Source organism: Macaca nemestrina, chromosome 18 (genome assembly GCF_043159975.1).
Source record: "Macaca nemestrina isolate mMacNem1 chromosome 18, mMacNem.hap1, whole genome shotgun sequence".
NCBI lineage: Eukaryota > Metazoa > Chordata > Mammalia > Primates > Cercopithecidae > Macaca > Macaca nemestrina.
This window is the reverse complement of record NC_092142.1, coordinates 28,992,970-29,014,416: the sequence shown is the minus strand read 5'-3', so window position 1 is coordinate 29,014,416 and position 21,447 is coordinate 28,992,970. Positions and strand designations below refer to the sequence as shown.

The following is a 21,447-nucleotide window of genomic DNA, read 5'->3' as shown; positions in this document are numbered from 1 at the left end:
GGCACGCGCCTGTAGTCCCAGCTACTCAGGAGGCTGAAGCAGGAGAATCGCTTGAACCTGGGAGGCAGAGGTTGCAGTGAGCCGAGATCCCGCCATTGCGCCCCAGCCTGGGGACCAAGAGCAAGACTCTGTCTCAAAAAAAAAAAAAGGCCGAGCGCAGTGGTTCACGCCTATAATCCCAGCACTTTGGTAGGCTGAGGTGGGTGGATCATGAGGTCCGGAGATCGAGACCATCCTGGCTAACATGGTGAAACCCCGTCTCTACTAAAAAACAGAAAACAATTAGCTGGGTGTGGTGGCGGGCGCCTGTAATTCCAGCTACTGGGGAGGCTGAGGCAGGAGAATGGCGTGAACCCAGGAGGCAGAACTTTCAGTGAGCCAAGATCACGCCACTGCCCTCCAGCCTAGGTGACAGAGCGAGACTCCAACTCAAAAATTAAAAAAAAAAAAAAAGAAAGAACGAGCCCCAAAACCACAGGTCTCCTGGACGGAAACTGGCCAAAGGCAGTGGATACAGTGGAGAATACTTTGGGCAGTGAAAAATGAATCTTGAGTTCTGACCTTCCACGGGGTAAGGTGTACAAGTGTGAGGATTCTATGAGAGTCAGTAAAAGTTAAGCCATTTATATATGTATGGTCCAACCATATATAATCGGCCCTCCATAGCTGCGTGTCCCACCTTTGAAGATTCAACGAAGAGCAGGTTGCAAATACAGTGTTTAGTCATGGTGGCTCACACCTGTAATCTTGCACTTTTGGAATCCAAGCAGGAGGATCACTTCTGGCCAGGATTTCAAGACCAGCCTGGGCAGCATAAGAGACCTCCTTTCTACTAAAAATTTGGGGAAAAAAAAATTAGCTGGGCCTGGGGGCCCGCGCCTGTAGTCCCACCTACTCGGGAGGGTGAGGCAGAGGGATTGCTTAAACCCAGGAGGTCGAGGCTGAGTGAGCTATAATCCTTCCACTGCACTCCAGCTTGGGTGACAGAGTGAGACCCTGTCTCAAAAAAAGAGGGGGGGAAAGAAAAGAAGGAGGCTGGGCGCAGTGGCTTACTCCTGTAATCCCACCACTTTGGGAGGCCGAGGCAGGCAGATCACCTGAGGTGGGGAGTTTGAGACCAGCCTGACCAATGTGGAGAAACCCCATCTCCACTAAAAATACAAAATTATCCAGGTGTGGTGGTGCATGCTTGTATTCCCAGCTACTCGGGAGGCTGAGACAGGAGAATCGCTTGAACCTGGGAGGCAGAGGTTGTGGTGAGCCAAGATCGTGCCATTGCACTCCAGCCTGGGCAGCAAGAGTGAAACTCTGCCTCAGAAAAAAAAAAAGAAAAAAAAAAGGCCAGGTGTGGCACCTCACGCCTGTAATCGCAGCACTTTGGGAGGCCGAGGCAAGTGGATACTTGAGGTCAGGAGTTCAAAACCAGCTTGGCCCACATTGTGAAACACCGGATCTCTACTAAAACTACAAAACAGCCGGCCGTGGTGACGTGTGCCTGTAATCCCAGCTACTTGGGAGGCTGAGGCAGGAGAACTGCTTGAACCCAGGAGGTGGAGGTTGCAGTGAGCTGAGATCGCACCACTGCACTCTAGCCTGGCTGACACAGCAAGACTCCATCTCCCCCCCCCCCAGAAAAAAGGAAAGAAAGAGAGGGAGGAAGGGAGGAAAAGAAAAGGAAAGAAAATATTGTAAGGATGCAGAACCCACAGATCTGAAGAGCTGACTTCATATCTGCTGTTTGGCAGGGCCAACTATAGGACTTGAGCACCTGCAGATTTCGGTATTCACAGGTGGTCCTGGAACCAATCCCCAGCAGTTAACCCATGTATAACTATCAATCATATAACTATGTAATGGTTGAACTATATGTCTTATCTATATACAAGTGTATTGCAGAGTGCCAGACAGGGTAGGTACTCAGTAAACATTCCCTTTGGCTATTCTCTGAATCTCGTTTGATTTATAATGTGGTTATTGGGCTTGGAAACAATTATGAGAGGAGTGGAATGCTTAGGGCCTGAGGATGGGTCTCTCAGATGTTACAAATCAAGAAACATCTTACAGGGATGGTGGCTCATGCCTGTAATCCTAGCACTTTGGGAGGCTGAGGTGGGTGGATCACGAGGTTGGGATTTCGAGACCAGCCTGGCCAAAACGATGAAGCCCCATCTCTACAAAAAATAGAAAAATTAGCCAGGCATGGTGGCACACGCCTGTAATCTCAGCTACTCAGGAGGCTGAGGCAGGAGAATTACTTGAACCCGGGAGGCAGAGGTTGCAGTGAGCCGAGATCATGCCATTGCACTCCAATCTGAGCGACAGTGAGACTATCTCAAAAAAAAAAAGAAAAGAAAAGAAATATCTGTGTTAGAATGGCAGTAGGAGGGGCTGTTAACTTGCCACTGGAGAACTGAAAGGGGCAGTGAATGCCAGGTGCCTGGCAGCATAAGAAATAAGAAATAAAAGTGAAGCGGCCAAGCGCGGTGGCTCACATATGTCCCAGCACTTTGAGAGGCCAAGGCGGACGGATCACCTGAAGTCAGGAGTTCGACGAGACCAGCCTGGCCAACATGGTAAAACCCCATCTCTACTAAAAATACAAAAATTAGCCAGGTGTGGTGGCAGGTGTTTGTAATCCCAGCTTCTAAAAAAAAATCAAGCAAGAAAAGAATTGAAATTCGAATGCCTTATCCCACTACAACCACCCTGTCTTCAAGGTTGTTATTCCACCTACCCAGAGTTCTGGCGCCTCACTTTTTACTTTACCTGATATCGTCAGTTACTGATACTGTCCTTTCTAGTTAAGGATTAGCCTAGGAAGGATTAGCCTAGGTCTTAGAAATCCCTGATCCGGGCTACTGCATCACCCTCCGTACCTTTCTCCCTCCAATCCACTGGCCACCAATGATTCTTGTTAGAAGAATCTTGTTGCATGTTTACAAATCTGTTTCTCCGAGAACAGTAAAGCTGGGCCAGGCACGGTGGATCATACCTGTAATCTCAGCACTTTGGGAGGCTGAGGCCGGCAGATCTCTTGAGGTCAGGGGTTTGACACTAGCCTGGCTAACATGGTGAAACCCTATCTCTACTAAAAATACGAAAATTAGCTGGGCGTGATGGCAGGCTCCTGTAATCTCAGCTACTCGGGCGGCTGAGGCAGAAAAATTGCTTGAACCCAGGAGGCGGATGTTGCAGTGAGCTGAGATCTTGCCACTGCACTCCAGACTAGGCAACAGAGTGAGACTGTGTCAAAAAAAAAACAAACCAAACAAACAAAAAAAACGGCGGCCGGGCGTGGTGGCTCAAGCCTGTAATCCCAGCACTTTGGGAGGCCGAGACGTGTGGATCACCGGGTCAGGAGATTTGAGACCATCCTGGCTAACACGGTGAAACCCTGTCTCTACTAAAAAATACAAAAAACTAGCCGCACGAGGTGGCGGGCGCCTGTAGTCCCAGCTACTTGGGAGGCTGAGGCAGGAGAATGGCATAAACCCGGGAGGTGGAGCTTGCAGTGAGCTGAGATCCGGCCACTGCACTCCAGCCTGGGCGACAGAGCAAGACTCGGTCTCAAAAACAAAAACAAAAATGGCTGGGCATGGTGGCTCACAGCTGTAATCCCAGCACTTTGGGAGGCCGAGGCAGGCAGATCACCTGAGGTCAGGAGTTCAAGACCAGCCTGGCCAACATGGCGAAACCCCATCTCTACGAAAAATACAAAAATTAGCTGGGTGTGGTGGTATGTGCCTGTAAATCCCAGCTACTCGGGAGTCTGAGGCAGGAGAATCGATTGAACCCAGGGTTGGGGGGCGTGGGGTGGAGGTTGCAGTGAGCGATCGTGCCACTGCACTCCAGCCTGGGTGATAAATTGAGACTCTGTCTCAAAAACCAAAACAAATTTTAAAAAACCATGTAGGCGCTCCACCCAGATCCTCTGGGAGTTCTTGCTGTTTCTGTTTCTGTGTGGCCCAGATTACCTTTGATGTGCTTTCAAAGGCCCACACCGGCACCTGAGACTCTTCTTAAAACTCCATCCTTAACAGAGCTGCTTGCTTTACCGACAGACTTTAACCAGTGACTGCCAAGTGGAGAAATTAATCAGTGACTCTGAGGTTTAGCTCTCTCACCTTCCACCCTGAGGCATAATTGACTGGTTCTGGGCTTTTGCCTGAGGTCACGTCCTTGCTTGGCTTCTTCCCCTTCTCCTTCCTGCTTCCCCTGCTCTGTCTTGGGAGCACTTTCTTAACAAATCACGTGGACACGAATCCTCTCAGGGACTCCAACCAGAACCATCCCTTCCCAGCTCAAAACTCACCCATGGGCCAGGTACAGTGGCTCATGCCTGTAATCCCACCACTTTGGGAGGCTGGGGTGGAAGGATCATTTGAGCCCAAGAGTTCAAGTCCAGCCCAGGGCAACATAGGGTTTTGTAGAAACCCTGTTCCTACAAAAAATTTTAAAATTTAGCCTGGCATGATGGTCCCAGCTACTCAGAAGGCTGAGGTGGGAGAATCTCTTGAGCCCAGGAGTTCAAGGCTGCAGTGAACTCTGCAGCCACCATATTCCAGCCTGTGCAACAGAGCAAGACCCCATTTCTAAATAAATACCCATGGGTCCCTACTGCCTCAAGATAAATCCCATGTTTCAGGGCCCTGGCCTCTGATGGCTGCCTGCTTCTCCAGCCTCACCGTCCTGCCCTGCAGCTGGCAGGATTTTTCAGTCTAGCAAGTCACTGTGGTTTCCTAGCCCCCTCCATTTGACCTCCAGATACAACTTACCCTCCATCCCCCTGAAGGGTAGGAGATGGTACAGGCCTAGAGTCAGCCTTAGGAAGTGTGCTGTGGAAGCTCAGATGTGAAAGTAAGAGAACTTTCCAGTTCTCCTCCCAGCCCCACCAGGCCACCCTTAGGCCTTTCTTCTTCCCTGGCAAGGTGGGTAGGGTGTTCCCACCTAAGACGTCATCTGGAGTTCTGATTCAAGTCTAACCTTGAGCCTACCTGGTATCTTTGTCCAAATCCTTGCTCCTCCCTATCAGGGCCCCGCCTTTCCTTGCAGTGGGGCACCCAGTCCCTGCTGGGGCCTGCCAGGGCACAACCTTGTATGTTCTTTTCCTTGGCAGCAGCAGACACAGTATTTTTAACCTTACTCAGGCTCGGGAATCAGTTGGCTCAGGAGGTTGCCCAGTCTGGTGACCTTCACCTCTATAAACTGTAACTGCCAGGAAAGGAAGAGTCAGAACTGAGGCCAGAAGCTGGGTCAATCTGGGCCTTCGATATTATCTGGGACCTGGAAACATTTGTTCAACGAGATGAAAGCTCTTTGTATAAGGTGCTGCGGTCATCCCACTCCCACCAAATCAAACATGCAACAGACTTGGGACCCATTCTACTCCTGGCCCACCAGGCTCTCAGGGCAGGTAAGAGACTGGGACACAAACCAGTTCAACCCAAGGGCTCAGTGAACCTGAATGGGGACAGAAACAAAAGCTCACCTGCCCTCCCCACACACAGGGCCCGAGAGGGCATTCAAAATGTGAACTTTAATAACAAACGACAGGTCAGAGTGGGGGTTCCCCAGGAACGAGAATGACGGAGCTGGTGCTGGAGGCCTCAGGGTGCTCACTTCCCCTCTCCAAGGTCTGGAGGCGAGGAGACAATGGACCCTATTGAGGCGGGGCGGTGCCCAGCTCCATGTAAGTCCATCTGTCTGGGACCCTGAGACCCAAGATGCAGCAGCGTGTGGAGCAGGAGGCCACCCTGCCTGACCCAGGAGGTCCTGCAGGGAATGCGGCCCAGGCTGGTCAGGTGAGCAGGCCAAAGGCTGCGGGGTCAGATCCGGAAGCTTTCCTCCCGGCCATCGATGTGGCGGAGCCGCAGGTAGACGTCCGTGCCAATGCCCTGCAGGGACTGCAGCTGCAGAGACCCACCGAGGTACTCCGCGTAGGCCCGTGACGTGGGCAACCCGAAGCCAAAGCTGGTGGTGGGCAGGGGGACAGGACAGGAGGCTTCAGAGGCTTGAGTCTCCTGGGGTCCCCCACCCCTCCATCCTGGTCTGGCAGGGTCTCACCCGTGCATGGGTCCTGACTGGGCGCCACTGTGCATGTCCAGGTGGCCAAAGAGGGGGCTGATCCGGGGGTCCTGTGTGCTGGCCTCAGCGGTAGTGAAGTGGTAGTCCATGACCCGGTCCAGATCTTTGTGAGCGATTCCTCCACCACGGTCTGAGATCCTAGCAAGATGGCAACAATAATGGGCTTGGCTCAGCTTTGACGGGGGACTCACCACCCAGCAAGCAGACAGTGCAAAGTTTGCCTTCCTGTCCCTTCCACCCAGAGCTGGAATGTGGACCACCTAGACCCTAGGGCCTTGTTTGTATCATCCTCACCTCTGCCAGGGCCACTGACTGCTTATACCTTCTCACAGGATGTGACATTTATCCTCGGCCCAGCACCCTAGACCAACTCCTGACTGCTTCTCAATTTCAAGCTCCTCAGCTGCTGACAGAGGCAGGATACCTAGGGCTGCAACTGGCCCCAGATCCATTAATAAGCAGCTCATGGCCATCTCAGGATCCAGAGAATAGTTTATCTGGTCAAGGACCAAGTCCCAGAATGGGGCAGGAAGGGGCTCAAGGTCCTAGATCAAGTCAGGAACAGTGCCTGGACCCCCATCCCATCCACCTCAGCCGAACTCCCACTCGGGGCAAACCTGATGATCAGATCGACATCATTGTTGGCGATGGTGATGACCACATCTGGGACATTGTAGGGAGTGTCTAGGTGACTCTCCATTGTGGCTCTATGCAGAGGGGAAAGACCAGTAAGTAGAAGCACCCCGGTTCCTGTCTGCCTCCCACCCAGCACATCCAGCCACCCCACCTCATGGCGTTCTTGAGCAGCTCCGGCAGGATGTAGTCCAGTGGCATAGGGATGAAGGGAAACCGGGCGGCCACGTGGCCATTGATGCGGACACGGGGTGCATTGCCATACTTGTGCTCACACAGGCGTCTGTGGACAGGAGCGAGGGTTCAGTCAGGGGCCCCTCCGCCAGTGGTTTGCAACTGGAGACAATTCTGCCCCCCTAAGTAATATATGGCAATGTACAGAGACATTTTTGTTTGTCACAACTAGGCAATACTACTGGCGCCAGGGATGCTGCTGAACTTCCTAACATGCACAGGGCAGCCCCTATGACAAAGAATTATCTGGCTGGAAATGTCAATAGTGCCACCATTGAGAAACCCTGCTCCCCACAGACCATGCCCCGGGCAAGGGCTCAGACCCAATCCTTCCCTGCCCCAGACGTCTGACCACCCCCTGAGCCATTCTTGCCTCACCTGGCAAAGTCCACCCACTTCTCAATAATCTTCTTTGGTGAGAGACGAGTACAGATGATGCCGACAAAGTCAGGCTGGCCGGAGAAAGGAGGTCAGGACTACCCACACCCCTAGCCCCACCCCCAGATGCTGGCAACTTCGGAACTGCCCCAAAGCACCAGCTCCACAGCCTCAACCCCCAGGCCCTTGACACGGATCCCCAGCCCAGTCTCCTCTGTCTCACTTAACGTTCCCAGGTGGGTCTCAGGTCCCAGAGCCCTACCTTGTCCTCATGCAGCGCCAGGTGATGCGTGGCCAACATGCGGATTCCAAGCCTCGAAGTCAGCGTCTTGTCCAAGAAGTAGCGTACGAGCATTTCATCCTGTAAAGAGTGAGGTCTCAGAATCCCGTGCCCTTCCCAGCCCCCAGCATGCCCAACCCCTCCTTCACTGCCCCAACCTCTATGTGCTTCCGGCTCTCACGCAGGCCCTCTGCCAAGAGGGTCACCACATCCTTGTGGTCATCCAGCAGCTGTCGCACCAGCTGGCAGTACTGGGTGTCGTCCGCCTGGTCCTTAATCTGCAGGTCACAGAGTCATGAGGAAGGGTGGTCCAAGCCCAGCCTCTCAGCCCCTCACCCTGCTCTGGCCCAGCACTCACCGGAGGGAAGTCTGTCAGTTTCTGGAAGGCACGGATGTATAGCTCGTGCTGCAAGGAAGAGGTGTGGGAATTCACAGAGCCGCATGGGCACTGAGCAGAGAACAGCCACCCCCACCTACCCATGGGGCTCACCACCCAACTGGTCGACCACGTGATCAAACCCCTACTGCCACCCTTCCAGGCTCCATGAATACACACCTTTGGCTTCTGAGGGCCTGGGGTTGAATCCTTTGTGGCCCTGACACCTTTAGGCAAGCAATCGTCTGCCACTCTGGGCCCCAGACTCCCCACTTGCCCCCTGGGCAGGGTGGCCCGCTGACTGAAGGTCCTCTCTACCTTACCACGTGCAGTATGGTGGGGTTGCAGCCAATGATGAAAGGAAGGCAGCGGAAGCCCTTGATGCGGTGAGCAATCCTCACTGGAAGTTCTTGTTGCAGGTAACGAGCACTTTTCTAGGAGAAAAAGAGAAAGGAAGGCGGGGCTGGAGCCTGAGTGTCCCGGAGAGCTCCAGGATCCACGAGGAAAATAGAGGGCATAAATCTTACCAGAAGGTGGCTGCCGTCCTGAGAGCGGCCGGAGTAGAGCATCATGGTGGGCGTGAGGCGGACTGAGGGCTAGGGAGGGAGAGGGGCCTTGAGCAGAGAACCCCCAACACTCTCACTCGCAGCCACATCCCGGACCCCGGGCTCGCCGCCCCCTTGCGCACCTTCTCCGCTGCCGCGTCGATGGCAGACTGGTTGTAAAAGGAGGTTACGGTCTTGGAGCGCTCCCGAGCCATCTCCACGTGGTGTGTGTCGGTGGCTGACGTCGAGCGGGCCCGGAGCGCGAGTGTGGGCCCCAGGAGGGGCCGGAGCGGAGGCCTGCCCCGGGGGCCGCTCCCCAGTACCGACGCCAGGATCATCGTCCTGCTCCTTTCAGATCTGGTGGCCGCTAGGGCTGAGGACCCAGCTGACCCGAAATGGCGCAAGGGGGTGTGGGTGGGTAGGGGCTCTTCTCCGACTTCAGGGACCAGGGTGCATCTAGGATGCTGACAGGCTCAGCCCACGGAGGGCGCTCCCATCTACCGGGGCAGGGAAGAGGAAGTTGTAAGGATCTGAATCCACACAGCCTGCACCGTATCTCCACCTGTACATCAGTCTACCCAGACCCGAGCGACCTCTCCCCATCCCTCCCACCGCCTCCCCAGACGCACACAGGCTGCGCCCAAAGGACCTAGCCTCGCGGGGCTTCTATTCCCCAACCCGAGGCTCTACTGGCGGTGGGAGGGCTATCGGGGGAGGAGCCCTTCAGACCCTTCCAGCCCGAAAACCTCGCCGCGGCGCCCCGGGGTCCTGGGCACCCTCCTCAGGGGGCGGGGCTGCCCCTGCCTGCCCAGCGCCTTCAAACGCGGGCTCTGAGCGCGGCCAGCGGACATGCGACACCAGCGCTGGGCCCCCGGGGCCAGCTAGGGAGGATGCGGCCCGGAGTCCCCAGCGGGGTCCCCCACGCCGGTCACTTGGTTCGGCCCGGATGCCCCCCATATGGTAGATGCCACCCCGTCTGCGCGCCCGCGCTGTGATGGAGGCTGCGGACGTACGCCGCGGGGCCTCCGCGGACTCGGTAAGGCGCAGTCGCCCCACTTACCGCGGGGCCGGAGCCAGGGGCCGGGTCCCAGCGGAAGGGCTCGAACAGTCCACCCGCCGGGAGCCCAGCCGCCTGCGCCTCCGCCGCCGTGACGTCGCGTGGGCGTCAGCGCCAAGTGCGTCCTGGGAGTTGTAGTTTGGTCTGAGGACGTGCAGCCCCGGGCGCCCACGCATCCAGGCCACGCCCCTGCTCCCGGACCCCAAACAGCACCGCTTACTCCACACGGCTTCCGAGGCTCTCCTTGTCCCTCCCGGCCTCTATCTTCCGCTCCATGAAACGGGCTCCCTGGGAGCTGGAAGATCTTAGATGTAAAGCGCACAAATCACGTCCTACCTGACTCCTTCTCGGAGGTCTTGTCCTCGTTCCAGTTCTTGGTTCATTTATGGGAAACCAGGCTGGCTGTTTCAAACCCCAGCTCCTTAATATCTGGAGCAAGTTATTTAACTGCTCAGTGCTTGGTAAGATGAAGAGGTATCATCAGTCTTGAGGTTGTGTGGATTACATTAATTTATATGACTGCCTAAAACAGTGCCAGGCGTGGAATTAGCACTATATAAAGGTTAGGCATTATTATTATTCACTCATGTCTGCAGAGAATGCAAGTCGCTGACTGGGTGTCTTTTCTGCACCAGGAGAGGAGATTGGGCAGTGAGTTGAATAGATCTTTCCGTGCCCTGCACAAGAAAACAGTTTCAGTTATCATTGGCTGTGATGAGGACTTTCAGAGGAGGCTGCAGGAGCCTCAGATAGGAACTGAGACAGCTGTGTAGGTGCAGCCTGAGTAGGACTTGCAAGGGAGCCGGGTGGGAAGGGTGTGTGGCAGGATAGACAACAGCCCAGATGGTCTGAGGATATGGCTGGAGCCATATGGGATCTGGGAAGGAGAAGGGCGGCGGCAGAGAGCAAAGGACAAGTCTGCATTTGTCCTAGGGTAGTTAGGAACCACTGAAGGGTTTTAACTGGTGGGCTCTCCTCCTTAGACAGAGCCCCCTGTCTGCAGTGATTTAGAGTGGGGCATTTGGTGAGAAGAAAGGCAGAGAAACCAGAAAGAAGGCAATTACTTTAGGTTGGGTGCAGTGGCTCACGCCTATAATCCCAGCACTTTGGGAAGACAAGGTCGGCGGATCTCAGGGGTTCGAGACCAGCCTGGCCAACATGGCGTAAACCCCGTCTCTACTAAAGATACAAAAATCAGTCGGATGTTGTTGGGGGTGGGGGCGGTGCCTGTAATCCCAGCTACTCGGGAGGCTGAGACAGGAGAATCGCTCAAACCCGGGAGGTGGAGGTTGCAGTGAGCCGATATCTCACCACTGCTCTCCAGCCTGGGCAACAAGAGCGAAACTCCGTCGCAAAAAAAAAAAAAAAATTATCCAGGGAGGAGGTGCTGGAAGGGACACGTTTCAGTGTGTGCACGTGCATAGGTGTGTAGTGTGTATCTGTACTAATTGGAATTTTCTTTACCATGGCTATATATTTCCTAAACATGTTCAATTAAAAGTGCTAAGTGAAGCAAGTGACATCTTTGGAGGCTGTCTTTTTAAATTTTATTTATTTGGAGATGGGGTCTTGCTCTGTTGCTCAAGCTGGAATACAGTGGCTCCATCCTAGCTCACTGCAGCCTCCAACTTAAGTGATCCTCCCACCTCAGCCTCTCAAGTAGCTGAGACTGTAAGTGTGCACGCTACCTGGGGTGATTTTTTACCCTCTCAAGCAATCCTTTTGCCACAGCCTTCCAAAGTGCTGGGATTACAGATGTAACCCACCGTGCCTGGCCTATTTTTGTTAGAGCTGGGGTCTCACTATGTTGCCCAGGCTGGTCTCAAATTCCTGGCCTCAGCCTCCTGAGTTGTTGGGGTTACAGGAGTGAGCCACTGGGCCTGGAGGCTGTCTTTAAACTTGGAGGTCGGACAGGTGCGGTGGCTCACGCTTGTAATCCTAGCACTTTGAGAGGCTGAGGTGGGCGGATCACCTGAGGTCAGGAGTTCGAGACCAGCCTGGCCAACATGGTGAAACCCTGTCTTTACTAAAACTACAAAAATTAGCCAGATGCAGTAGCACGCGCCTGTAATCCCTGCTACTCTGGAGGCTGAGGCAGAAGAATTGCTTGAACCCGGGAGGCAGAGGTTTCAGTGAGCCAAGATCTCGCCACTGCACTCCAGCCTGGGTGACAGAGCGAGACTCTGTCTCAAAAATAAATAAATAGGCCGGGCGCGGTGGCTCACGCCTGTGATCCCAGCACTTTGGGAGGCCGAGGCGGGTGGATCACGAGGTCAGGAGATCGAGACCATCCTGGCTAACACGGTGAAATCCCGTCTCTACTAAAAAGTAGAAAAAATTAGCCGGGGGTGGTGGCGGGCGCCTGTAGTCCCAGCTACTCGGGAGGCTGAGGCAGGAGAATGGCGTGAACCCGGGAGGCGGAGCTTGCAGGGAGCCAAGATCACGCCACTGCACTCCAGCCTGGGCGGCAGAGCGCGACTCTGTCTCAAAATAATAATAATAATAATAATAATAATAATAATAATAACAACAACAACAACATAATAATAATAAACGGAGGTGAAAAAATAAAAAATAAATAATAATAAATATAAACTTGGAGGGAAGACTCCTCACCGTGGCTGGCCTGCCTAAGCAACTGGGTGCCGACCACAGGAAAGGGGCGTCCTGTGTCTCTGGGTTTCCTGTTTGCCCCCCACCCACACCGTTCCCACCCGTTATTTCCCAACGTCCTGGAGTACAGCCAGGCGGCGGCAGCCCCGAGGCAGGCACGGCTGGAGCCCGTGGGAGAAGGGAGTGGTAACGGTGCCCCTGGCGGGGAGGACGGGCTGCGCAAAGCAGCAAAGGACTGGCAGTGCTCTGTGCGCCAGAATCCGGCGCTCACGTGGCCGCGGCGTGGACAGGAGCCGTAGGCGGAGGAGGCTGCGGCTGCCACCGAGGCGTAGGCGTCTGGTACAGGCTTCACCCCCTTTGACCCGGCGCGCTCGGCCACTGCTCGGCCCGGAGTCGCTGCTGCCCCCGGCGGCGGAGGTTGGTTATGCACCCCGCGACCCCCTTTTCAGAATACTGTATACAGGTCAGGCAGCTTTCTAAGCGCTTTCGATGTGTTTTTAAAAATATACATATACTCGATGTAAAAGGGAACTGTACGTATTTATTTATCGAGACAAGATATCGCGCATGTCGCCAAGGCTGGAGTGCAGTGGTGCGATCACAGCTCACTACAGCCTCGAACTCCTGTTCTCAAGCAATCCTCCTGCCTCATTCTCCCAAAGCACTAGAATTACCGGCATGAGCCCCACGCCTGGCCTACAACATTATTTTATTTTATTTTATTTTATTTTATTTTATTTTATTTTATTTTATTTTTTTCTGAAACAGTGTCTCACTCTGTTACCCAGGCTAGAATGCAATGGCATGTTCATGACTTACGGCAGCCAAAACATCCCTGACTCAAGCGATCCTCCTACCTCAGCCTCCCGAGTGGCTGTGACCACAGGTGCCTGCCACCAAACCCAGCTGATTTTTAAAAAATTTTTGTAGGGATGAGATCTCCTTATGTTGCTCAGGCTGGTATCGATGGACTTTCTGGCCTCAAGCGATACTCCCATCTCAGCTTCCCAAAGTGTTGGGATTACAGGCATGAGCCACAACTAACTTCTTTTTTTTTTTTTTTTTTTTTTGGAGACAGAGTCTCGCTGTGTTGCCCAGGCTGAAGTGCAGTGGCGCGATCTGGGCTCACTGCAAGCTCTGCCTCCGGGGCTCACGCCATTCCCCTGCCTCAGCCTCCCAAGTAGCTGGGACTACAGGTGCCCACCACACCCAGCTAATTTTTTCTATTTTTAGTAGAGATGGGGTTTCACCGTGTTAGCCAGGATGGTCTCGATCTCCTGACCTCCTGATCCGCCCACCTCGGCCTCCCAAAGTGCTGGGATTACAGGCGTGAGCCACCGCGCCCGGCACTTCCTTTTTTTTTTTTTTTTTTTTTTTTTTTTTTTGAGACAGAGTCTTGCACTGTAACCCAGGCTGGAGTGTAGTAACACAATCTCGGTACACAACCTCTGCCTCCCAACTTCAAGCAATTCTGGTGCCTCAGCCTCCCAAGTAGCTGGAATTACAGGTGCATACCACCATGCCCGACTAATTTTTGTAGAGATAGGGTTTCACCATGTTGGCCAGGCTGTCCTCAGATTCGTGACCTCAGGGGATGTATCCGCCTCCTCTTCCCAAAGTGCTGGGATTACAGGCATGAGCAACGGAGCCAAGCAGAGCCTGGCCAACTTCTTACCATATAACTTTGTCACTTCTTGTATCAAGAGGTGAGGGAGTCTATGTTCCCTCCCTTTGGAACTGGGAAAGCTTGTGATTACAGTGGAAGGGATGCTAGGTGATTTCTCAGTTTAGATTAAAAAATACGTAACTTCCACCTGACTTTCTGAAGCACATGTGCTAGGGTCCTGAGCTGCCAGGTGGGCAGTCTGACTGCCCTATATTATTATTTTATTTTGTTTTATTTTATTTTATTTGAGACAGAGTCTCGCTGTGTCCTCCAGGCTGGAGTGCAGTGGCGCGATCTCAGCTCACTGCAAGCTCCGCCTCCCGGGTTTATGCCATTCTCCTGCCTCAGCCTCCCGAGTAGCTGGGACTACAGGGGCCCGCCACCTCGCCCGGCTAGTTTTTTTGTATTTTTTAGTAGAGACGGGGTTTCACTATGTTAGCCAGGATGGTCTCGATCTTCTGACCTCGTGATCTGCCCGTCTCGGCCTCCCAAAGTGCTGGGATTACAGGCTTGAGCCACTGTGCCCGGCTGGGTATTATTTTATTTTTAAATTGAGACAGAGTCTTGTGCTGTGACCCAGGCTGGAGTGCAGTGGCGTGATCTTGGCTCACTGCAGCCTCCACGTCCCAGGTTCAAGGGATTCTCCTGCTTCAGCCTCCCAAGTAGCTGGGATTACAGGCATGCACCACCACACCTGGATAGTTTTTAGTAGAGAAGGGTTTCTCCATGTTGGCCAGGCTGGTGCCCTGTATGAATTATTTATTGCTGTGTAACAAATACCCCCAAAACATAGCACCATGCTGGAGTGCAATGGCACGATCTCGGTTCACTGCAACTTCTGCCTCCCGGGTTCAAGTGATTCTCCTGCCTCAGCCTCCCTAGTAGCTGGAATTACAGGTGCCCACCACCATGCCCAGCTAATTTTTTGTATTTTTAGTAGAGACGGGGTTTCACTATGTTGGCCAGGCTAGTCTCCATCTCCTGACCTCAGGTGATCCACCCACCTCAGCCTCTCAAAGTGCTGGGATTACAGGCATGAGCCACCATACTCTGCTCAAACATAACATCTTTTAAAAAAATTTTTTTTTAAATAGAGACAAGGTCTCACTATGTTGCCCAGGCTGTTCTTGAACTTGGACTCCTGAGCTCAAGTGATCCTCCCACCTCGGCCTTCCAAAGTGCTGGGATTATAGGTGTGAGCCACTGTGCTCCACCAATATCCTTTTTTTTTTTTTTTTTTTTTTTTTTGAGACGGAGTCTCGGTCTGTCGCCCAGGCTGGAGTGCAGTGGCCGGATCTCAGCTCACTGCAAGCTCCGCCTCCCGGGTTCACGCCATTCTCCTGCCTCAGCCTCCCGAGTAGCTGGGACTACAGGCGCCCGCCGCCTTGCCCGGCTAGTTTTTTGTATTTTTTAGTAGAGACGGGGTTTCACTGGGTTAGCCAGGATGGTCTCGATCTCCTGACCTCGTGATCCGCCGGTCTCGGCCTCCCAATCCACCAATATCTTAAAACAGTAAACACTGACCAGGCGCGGTGGCTCACACTTGTAATCCCAGCATTTTGGGAGGCCAAGGTGGGCAGATCATGAGGTCAGGAGATCGAGACTATCCTGGCTAACACGGTGAAACCCCGTCTCTACTGAAAATACAAAAAACTTAGCTGGGCGTGATGGCAGGTGCCTGTAGTCCCAGCTACTCAGGAGGCTGAAGCAGGAGAATGGCATGACCCCGGGAGGTGGAGCTTGCGGTGAGCCGAGATCGTGGCACTGTGCTCCAGCCTGGGCAACAAAGTGAGACCTCAAAAAACAAACAAACAAACAAAAAAACAATAAAACTTATTCTCACACACAGTTTCCTTGGGTCAGGAATCTGGGAGCAGCTTAGCCAGGGGGTTCTGGCTCAGGGCGTCTCATGAAGTGCAGTCAAAATGTTAGCCATGCTGGGTGCGGTGGCTGGCGCCTGTAATGCCAGCACTTTGGGAGGCCGAGGCAGGTGGATCACGAGGTCAGGAGATCAAGACTATTCCTGGCTAATACGGTGAAACCCCATCTCTACTAAAAATACAAAATATTAGCCAGGCATGGTGGCACACGCCTGTAGTCCCTGCTACTCGGGAGGCTGAGGCAGGAGAATCGCTTGAACCCGGGAGGCGGAGCTTGCAGCAAGCCAAGATTGTGCCACTGCACTCCAGCCTGGGCGACAGAGCGAGACTTTGTCTCAAAAAAAAAAAAAAAAAAAAAAAGTTGGCCAATGCTACCGTTACCTGAAGGCGTGACTGCTTTACAGAATCTGATTCCAAGGTAGCTCCCTCAAGTGCCCAGCAGGTTAATGCTGGTTGTTGGCAGGAGGCCTGTCATTCTCAGGGTTGGGGTTCAGCCCCAGCTGAGGTGCGAGAGGAATAGGTGGACATGAGGCACAGAGCGAGAAGAACGCTCAAGAGACAGCAGGTAAATAAGACATAGTTTTATTCAGCAGCTCTCTCATCATCAGCATCTTACTCTCGAACTGTCTGCTCTGTCTCAGCTGCTTACTCTGGCGGCTGGCTCCCACACACACACAGCTGTGTGGCCAGCTCTCCCTTCAGGGTCAGCAGCTTCACTCTTTCTTTTCTTTTCTTTCTTTCTTTTTTTTTTTTTTTTTTTCTGAGACGGAGTCTTGTGCTATTGCCCAGGCTGCAGTGCAGTGGTGTGATCTCAGCTCACTGCAATCTCTGCCTCCTGGGTTCTAGCAATTCTCCTGCCTCAGCCTCCTGAGTAGCTGGGATTACAGGCATGCACCACCATGGCCGGCTAATTTTTGTATTTTAGTTGAGATTGGGTTTCACCATGTTGAGCGGGCTGGTCTCAAACTCCTGACCTCATGATCCACCCGCCTTGGCCTCCCAAAGTGCTGGGATTACAGGCATGAGCCACCACGCCCTGCAGCTTCACTCTTTCTCTCTCTTGGCACCAGCAAGCTGAGCTGTGTCTTGGCTTCCCTGAGATGGACAGCTCTGGCTTTCTCTCTTTCTCTCGACACAAGCGCCTGCACAAAAGCCATGTCCCATGTCAAGCCATGTTGGGCCAAGCCCTGTGCACAGTGTCAGCAGGGCAATTACACCTTTTACAGACAACAGTAGCTCAGAGCCAAGTGATGAGCCTTCCCATGTTATGGCTACACGGCTGTAATAACAGCCTAAACTCACTGAGTCACTCTGGATGTTTACTTTGGCTTATGCCCACTTGACCGCAGCACACCCATGTTCCTTATAGGGCCTCAGTTCCTCACTAAGGAGACCTCTCCCTAGGGTTACTTGAGTGCCTTCATATCATGGTAGCTGGCTTTGTCTAGAATGAGTGATCTACAAAGGAGAAAAATGGAAGCCACAATATCTTCATGATTTAGCCTCTAAAGTCACACATTGTCATTTCTGCATTATCCCAATGGGCCAGTTCAGCCCCTTTCAATGTGAGAAGAGACTGCACATGGTATCAATACCAGGAAGCAGGAATCATTGAGGACCATTTTGGAAGCTGACTATCAAAGCCTTGAGGCTGCCATGCTGTGAGGAAGCCCAAGCTAGCCCATGCAGAAGATGACATGGATAGGCCCGGAGACTACTCAGAGAGAGGGAGATGCTAGGTTGTCTTTCAGTTGCTTTAGCTGCTCATTGTTCCAGCTTTAGCCACCATCTGCCTGCAATTGTATGAGCCAGAAATAGCCAGGTAAAATTGTCTTCCCAAATTCCTAGTGCACAAAAACTGTCAGAGGCTGGGGGCAGTGGTTCACTCCTGTAATCCCAGCAGCACTTTGAGAAGCCAAGGTGGGAGAATTGCTTGAGCCCAGGAGTTAGAGGCAACATAACAACACCTTGTCTCTAACAGGAAAAAAAGAGAGAAAAAAAAAAGAGCCAGGTACCGTGGCTCATGCCTGTAATCCCAGCACTGAGATTACAGGCCAAGGAGGGTGGATCATGAGATCAGGAGTTTGACACCAGCCTGGCCAATATGGTGAAACCCCGCCTCTACTGAAAATGCAAAAATCAGCCGGGCATAGTGGCTGGCTCCTGTAATCACAGCTACTCAGGAGGCTAAGGCAGGAGAATAGCTTAAATCCGGGAGGCGGAGAGTGCAGTGAGCCAAGATTGCACCACTGCATTCCAGCCTGGGCGACAGAGCAGGACTATCTCAAATAAATAAATAAATAAATAAATAAATAAATAAATAAATAAATAAAATGCTAGAAAAAAATATGGTCGTCGGGGTGTGGTGGCTCACACCTGTAATCCCAGCACTTTGGGAGGCCAAGGCAGGCGGATCACCTGAGGTCGGGAGTTCAAGACCAGCCTGACCAACATGGAGAAACCCTGTCTCTACTAAAAATACAAAATTAGCCGGGTGTGGTGGCACATGCCTATAATCCCAGCTACCAGGGAGGCTGAGGCAGGAGAATCGCTTGAACCTGCGAGGCAGAGGTTGCGGTGAGCTGAAATCGTGCCATTACACTCCAGTCTGGGCAACAAAAGTGAAACTCTGTCTCAAAAAAAAAAAAAAGGCCTGGCACGGTGGCTCATGCCTGTAATCCCAGCATTTTGGGAGGCTGAGGCAGGTGGATCACAAGGTCAGGAGATCAAGACCATCCTGGCTAACACGGTGAAACACCATCTCTACTAAAAAATAGAAAAAATCGGCCGGGCGCGGTGGCTCAAGCCTGTAATCCCAGCACTTTGGGAGGCCGAGACGGGCGGATCACGAGGTCAGGAGATCGAGACCATCCTGGCTAACACCGTGAAACCCCGTCTCTACTAAAAATACAAAAAACTAGCCAGGCGAGGTGGCGGGTGCCTGTAGTCCCAGCTACTCCGGAGCCTGAGGCAGGAGAATGGCCTAAACCCGGGAGGCGGAGCTTGCAGTGAGCTGAGATCCGGCCACTGCACTCCAGCCCGGGCTACAGAGCAAGACTCCGTCTCAAAAAAAAAAAAAAAAAAAGAAAAAATCAGCTGGGCGTGGTGGTGGGCTCCTGTAGTCCCAGCTACTCGGGAGACTGAGGCAGCAGAATGGCGTGGAGCTTGCAGTGAGCCGAGATTGCGCCACTGCACTCCAGCCTGGGCGACAGAGCGAGACTCCGTGATCCCGTCTCAAAAAATAAAGAAATAAAGGAAAGAAAATATGGTCAAAATGTTTTATAATTCTTGAAGTGAGGAAGGCAATCTTGGCTCACTACAACTTCCGCCTCCCAGGTTCAAATGATTCTCCTGCCTCAGCCTCCTGAGTAGCTGGGATTACAGGTGCCCGCCACCATGCCTGGCTACTTTTTGTATTTTTAGTAGAGATGGGGTTTCGCCATGTTGGCCAGGCTTGTCTTAAACTCCTGACCTCAGGTGATCCACCCACCTCAGCCTCCCAAAGTGCTGGGATTACAGGTAGCATGAGCCACCATGCCCCGCCTAATTTTAAAAATATTTATAAAGACAGAGTCTTGCCACATTGCCCAGACCTGTCTCAAAACTCCTGGGCTCAAGTTATTGTCCTGTCTCAGCCTCCCAAAGTGACTACAGGTGCACACCTCCCCAAAGTGACTACAGGTGCACACCTCCCCAAAGGGACTACAGGTGCACACCACCACACCCGGCTAATTTTGTTTATTTTTTGTAGAGTCAGGGTCTCACTGTGTTGTCCAGGGTGTCTCAAACTCCTGAGCTCAAGTTGTCCTCCTGCCTCAGCCACCCAAAGTGCTGGGATTATAGGCATAAGTCACTGCACCCGGCCCCAGTGCGTGTCTTCTGAGGCTGAGTCATAAGGAGATTGCAGCTTCTATTTTGCTTCCTCTTAGATCACTCATTCTGGGGGGAAGCCAACAATAAATAACAGGAACACACCAGGAAACCAGAGAAAACTGAGATACAGGCCTAATGCCCAGTCCTCTGTATTCATCTCTAATTGATGCTGTAACAAGTTACTACACATTCAATAACTTAAAACAACAAAAATTTATCTTATAGTTCTGTAGCTTAGAAGTCTGACAGAGTCTCACTGGGCTGAAATCAAGATGTTGATAGTTCCTTACTGGTGACTCTAGGGTGAGAATCCAGTTCTTTATCCTTTCTTGCCTTTAGAGGCCACCCGTATTTATTAGCTCACAACCCCCTTCCTCTATCTTCAAACCAGCAACATTGCAGCTCTCTGTGTCTTTTTTCTTTACTCACATCTCCCTCTGACTCTCCTCTGCCATCCTCCTTCATTTTTTAAGGACCCTTGTGGGCCAGGCGCGGTGGCTCATGCCTGTAATCCCAGCACTTTGAGAGGCGGAGGCAGGTGGATCACCTGAAGTCATGAGTTCGAGACCAGCCTGGCCAACATGGCAAAACCCCATCCCTACTGAAAATACAAAAATTGGACCAGGCACGGTGGCTCACAGCCATAATCACCGCACTTTGAGAGGCTGAGGCAGGCGGATCACTTGAGGTCAGGAGTTCAAGACCAGCCTGGCCAACATGGTAAAACCCCGTATCTACTTTAAAAAAAATTACAATAATTAGTTGGGCATGGTGGTGGGCACCTATAATCCCAGCTACTTGGGAGGCTGACAGAGCAAGACTCTGTCTCAAAATAAAAATTAAGATAAATAATAATAAATAAATAAAAATCAGCAAATTAGGCCAGGTGCGGTGGTGGCTCATGCCTGTACTCCCAGCACTTTGAGGCAGGAAGGTTGCTTGAAACCAGAAGTTTAGACCAGCCTGGGAAACAAAGTGAGACCCCGTCTCTACAAAAATAAAAATAAATTGTCCAGGTATGGTGGGACGTATTTGCACTCCTAGCTACTAGGGAGGCTGAGGTGCAAGAATCGTTTGAACCTGGGAGGCAGAGGTTGCAGTGAGTTATGACAGTGCCACTGCACTTCAGCCTGTGTGTCAAAGGTCTTTAAACAAATAAAATATGCTGGGCACGGTGGCTTACACTTGTAATCCCAGCACTTTGGGAGGCTGAGGTGGGCAGATCACAAAGTCAGGAGTTCGAGACCAGCCTGGCCAACATAGTGAAACTCTGTCTCTACTAAAAATACAAAAATTAGCCAGGCATGATTGCATGTGCCTGTAGTCCCAACTACTGGGGAGGCTGACGCAGGAGAATGGCTTGAACCCAGGGGGCGGAAGTTATAGTGAGCCAAGATTGTGCCACTGCACTCCAGCCTAGGCAACAGAGCGAGACTCCGTCTCAAAAATAAAAATAAAAATAAATCAGTAGAGCCTGGCGCGGTGCCTCACGCCTATAATCCCAGCACTTTGGGAGACCCAGGCGGGTGGATCACCTGAGGTCAGGAGTTTGAGACCAGCCTGACCAATATGGAGAAACCCCATCTCTACTAAAAATACAAAAAATTAGCTGGGCATGGTGGTGCATGCCTATAATCCCAGCTACTCAGGAGGCTAAGGCAGGAGAATCACTTTAACCCGGGAGGTGGAGGTTGCGGTGAGCCGAGATAATACCATTGCATTTTAGCCTGGGTAACAAGAGCAAAACTCCATCTCAAAAATAAATAAATAAATAGGCCGGGCACGGTGACTCATGCCTGTAATCCCAGCACTTTGGGAGGCTGAGGTG

At 52.4% G+C, this 21,447-nt stretch overlaps 1 protein-coding gene across 2 annotated transcripts; it reads right to left on the bottom strand.

The window, feature by feature from the left end:
- Nucleotides 1-5,517: 5,517 nt before the first annotated feature.
- On the bottom strand, nt 5,518-9,939 carry LOC105482954 (branched chain keto acid dehydrogenase kinase). 2 transcript variants are annotated; one of them, XM_071084446.1, is made up of 12 exons: nt 9,924-9,939; nt 8,674-9,027; nt 8,513-8,581; nt 8,309-8,419; nt 7,968-8,015; nt 7,768-7,887; nt 7,592-7,690; nt 7,330-7,403; nt 6,872-7,000; nt 6,702-6,791; nt 6,064-6,222; nt 5,518-5,970 (listed from the first exon to the last, which is right to left on the bottom strand). In XM_071084446.1, exons 2-12 carry the CDS (start codon nt 8,866-8,868, stop codon nt 5,826-5,828), a joined length of 1,239 nt encoding a protein of 412 aa, XP_070940547.1. In that variant the 5' UTR covers nt 8,869-9,027; nt 9,924-9,939; the 3' UTR covers nt 5,518-5,825. The 2 variants fall into 2 exon arrangements, with proteins under 2 accessions (XP_070940547.1, XP_011741765.1); XM_011743463.2 differs by lacking the exon at nt 9,924-9,939 and adding an exon at nt 9,591-9,745.
- Between the last annotated feature and the right edge of the window lie 11,508 nt (nt 9,940-21,447).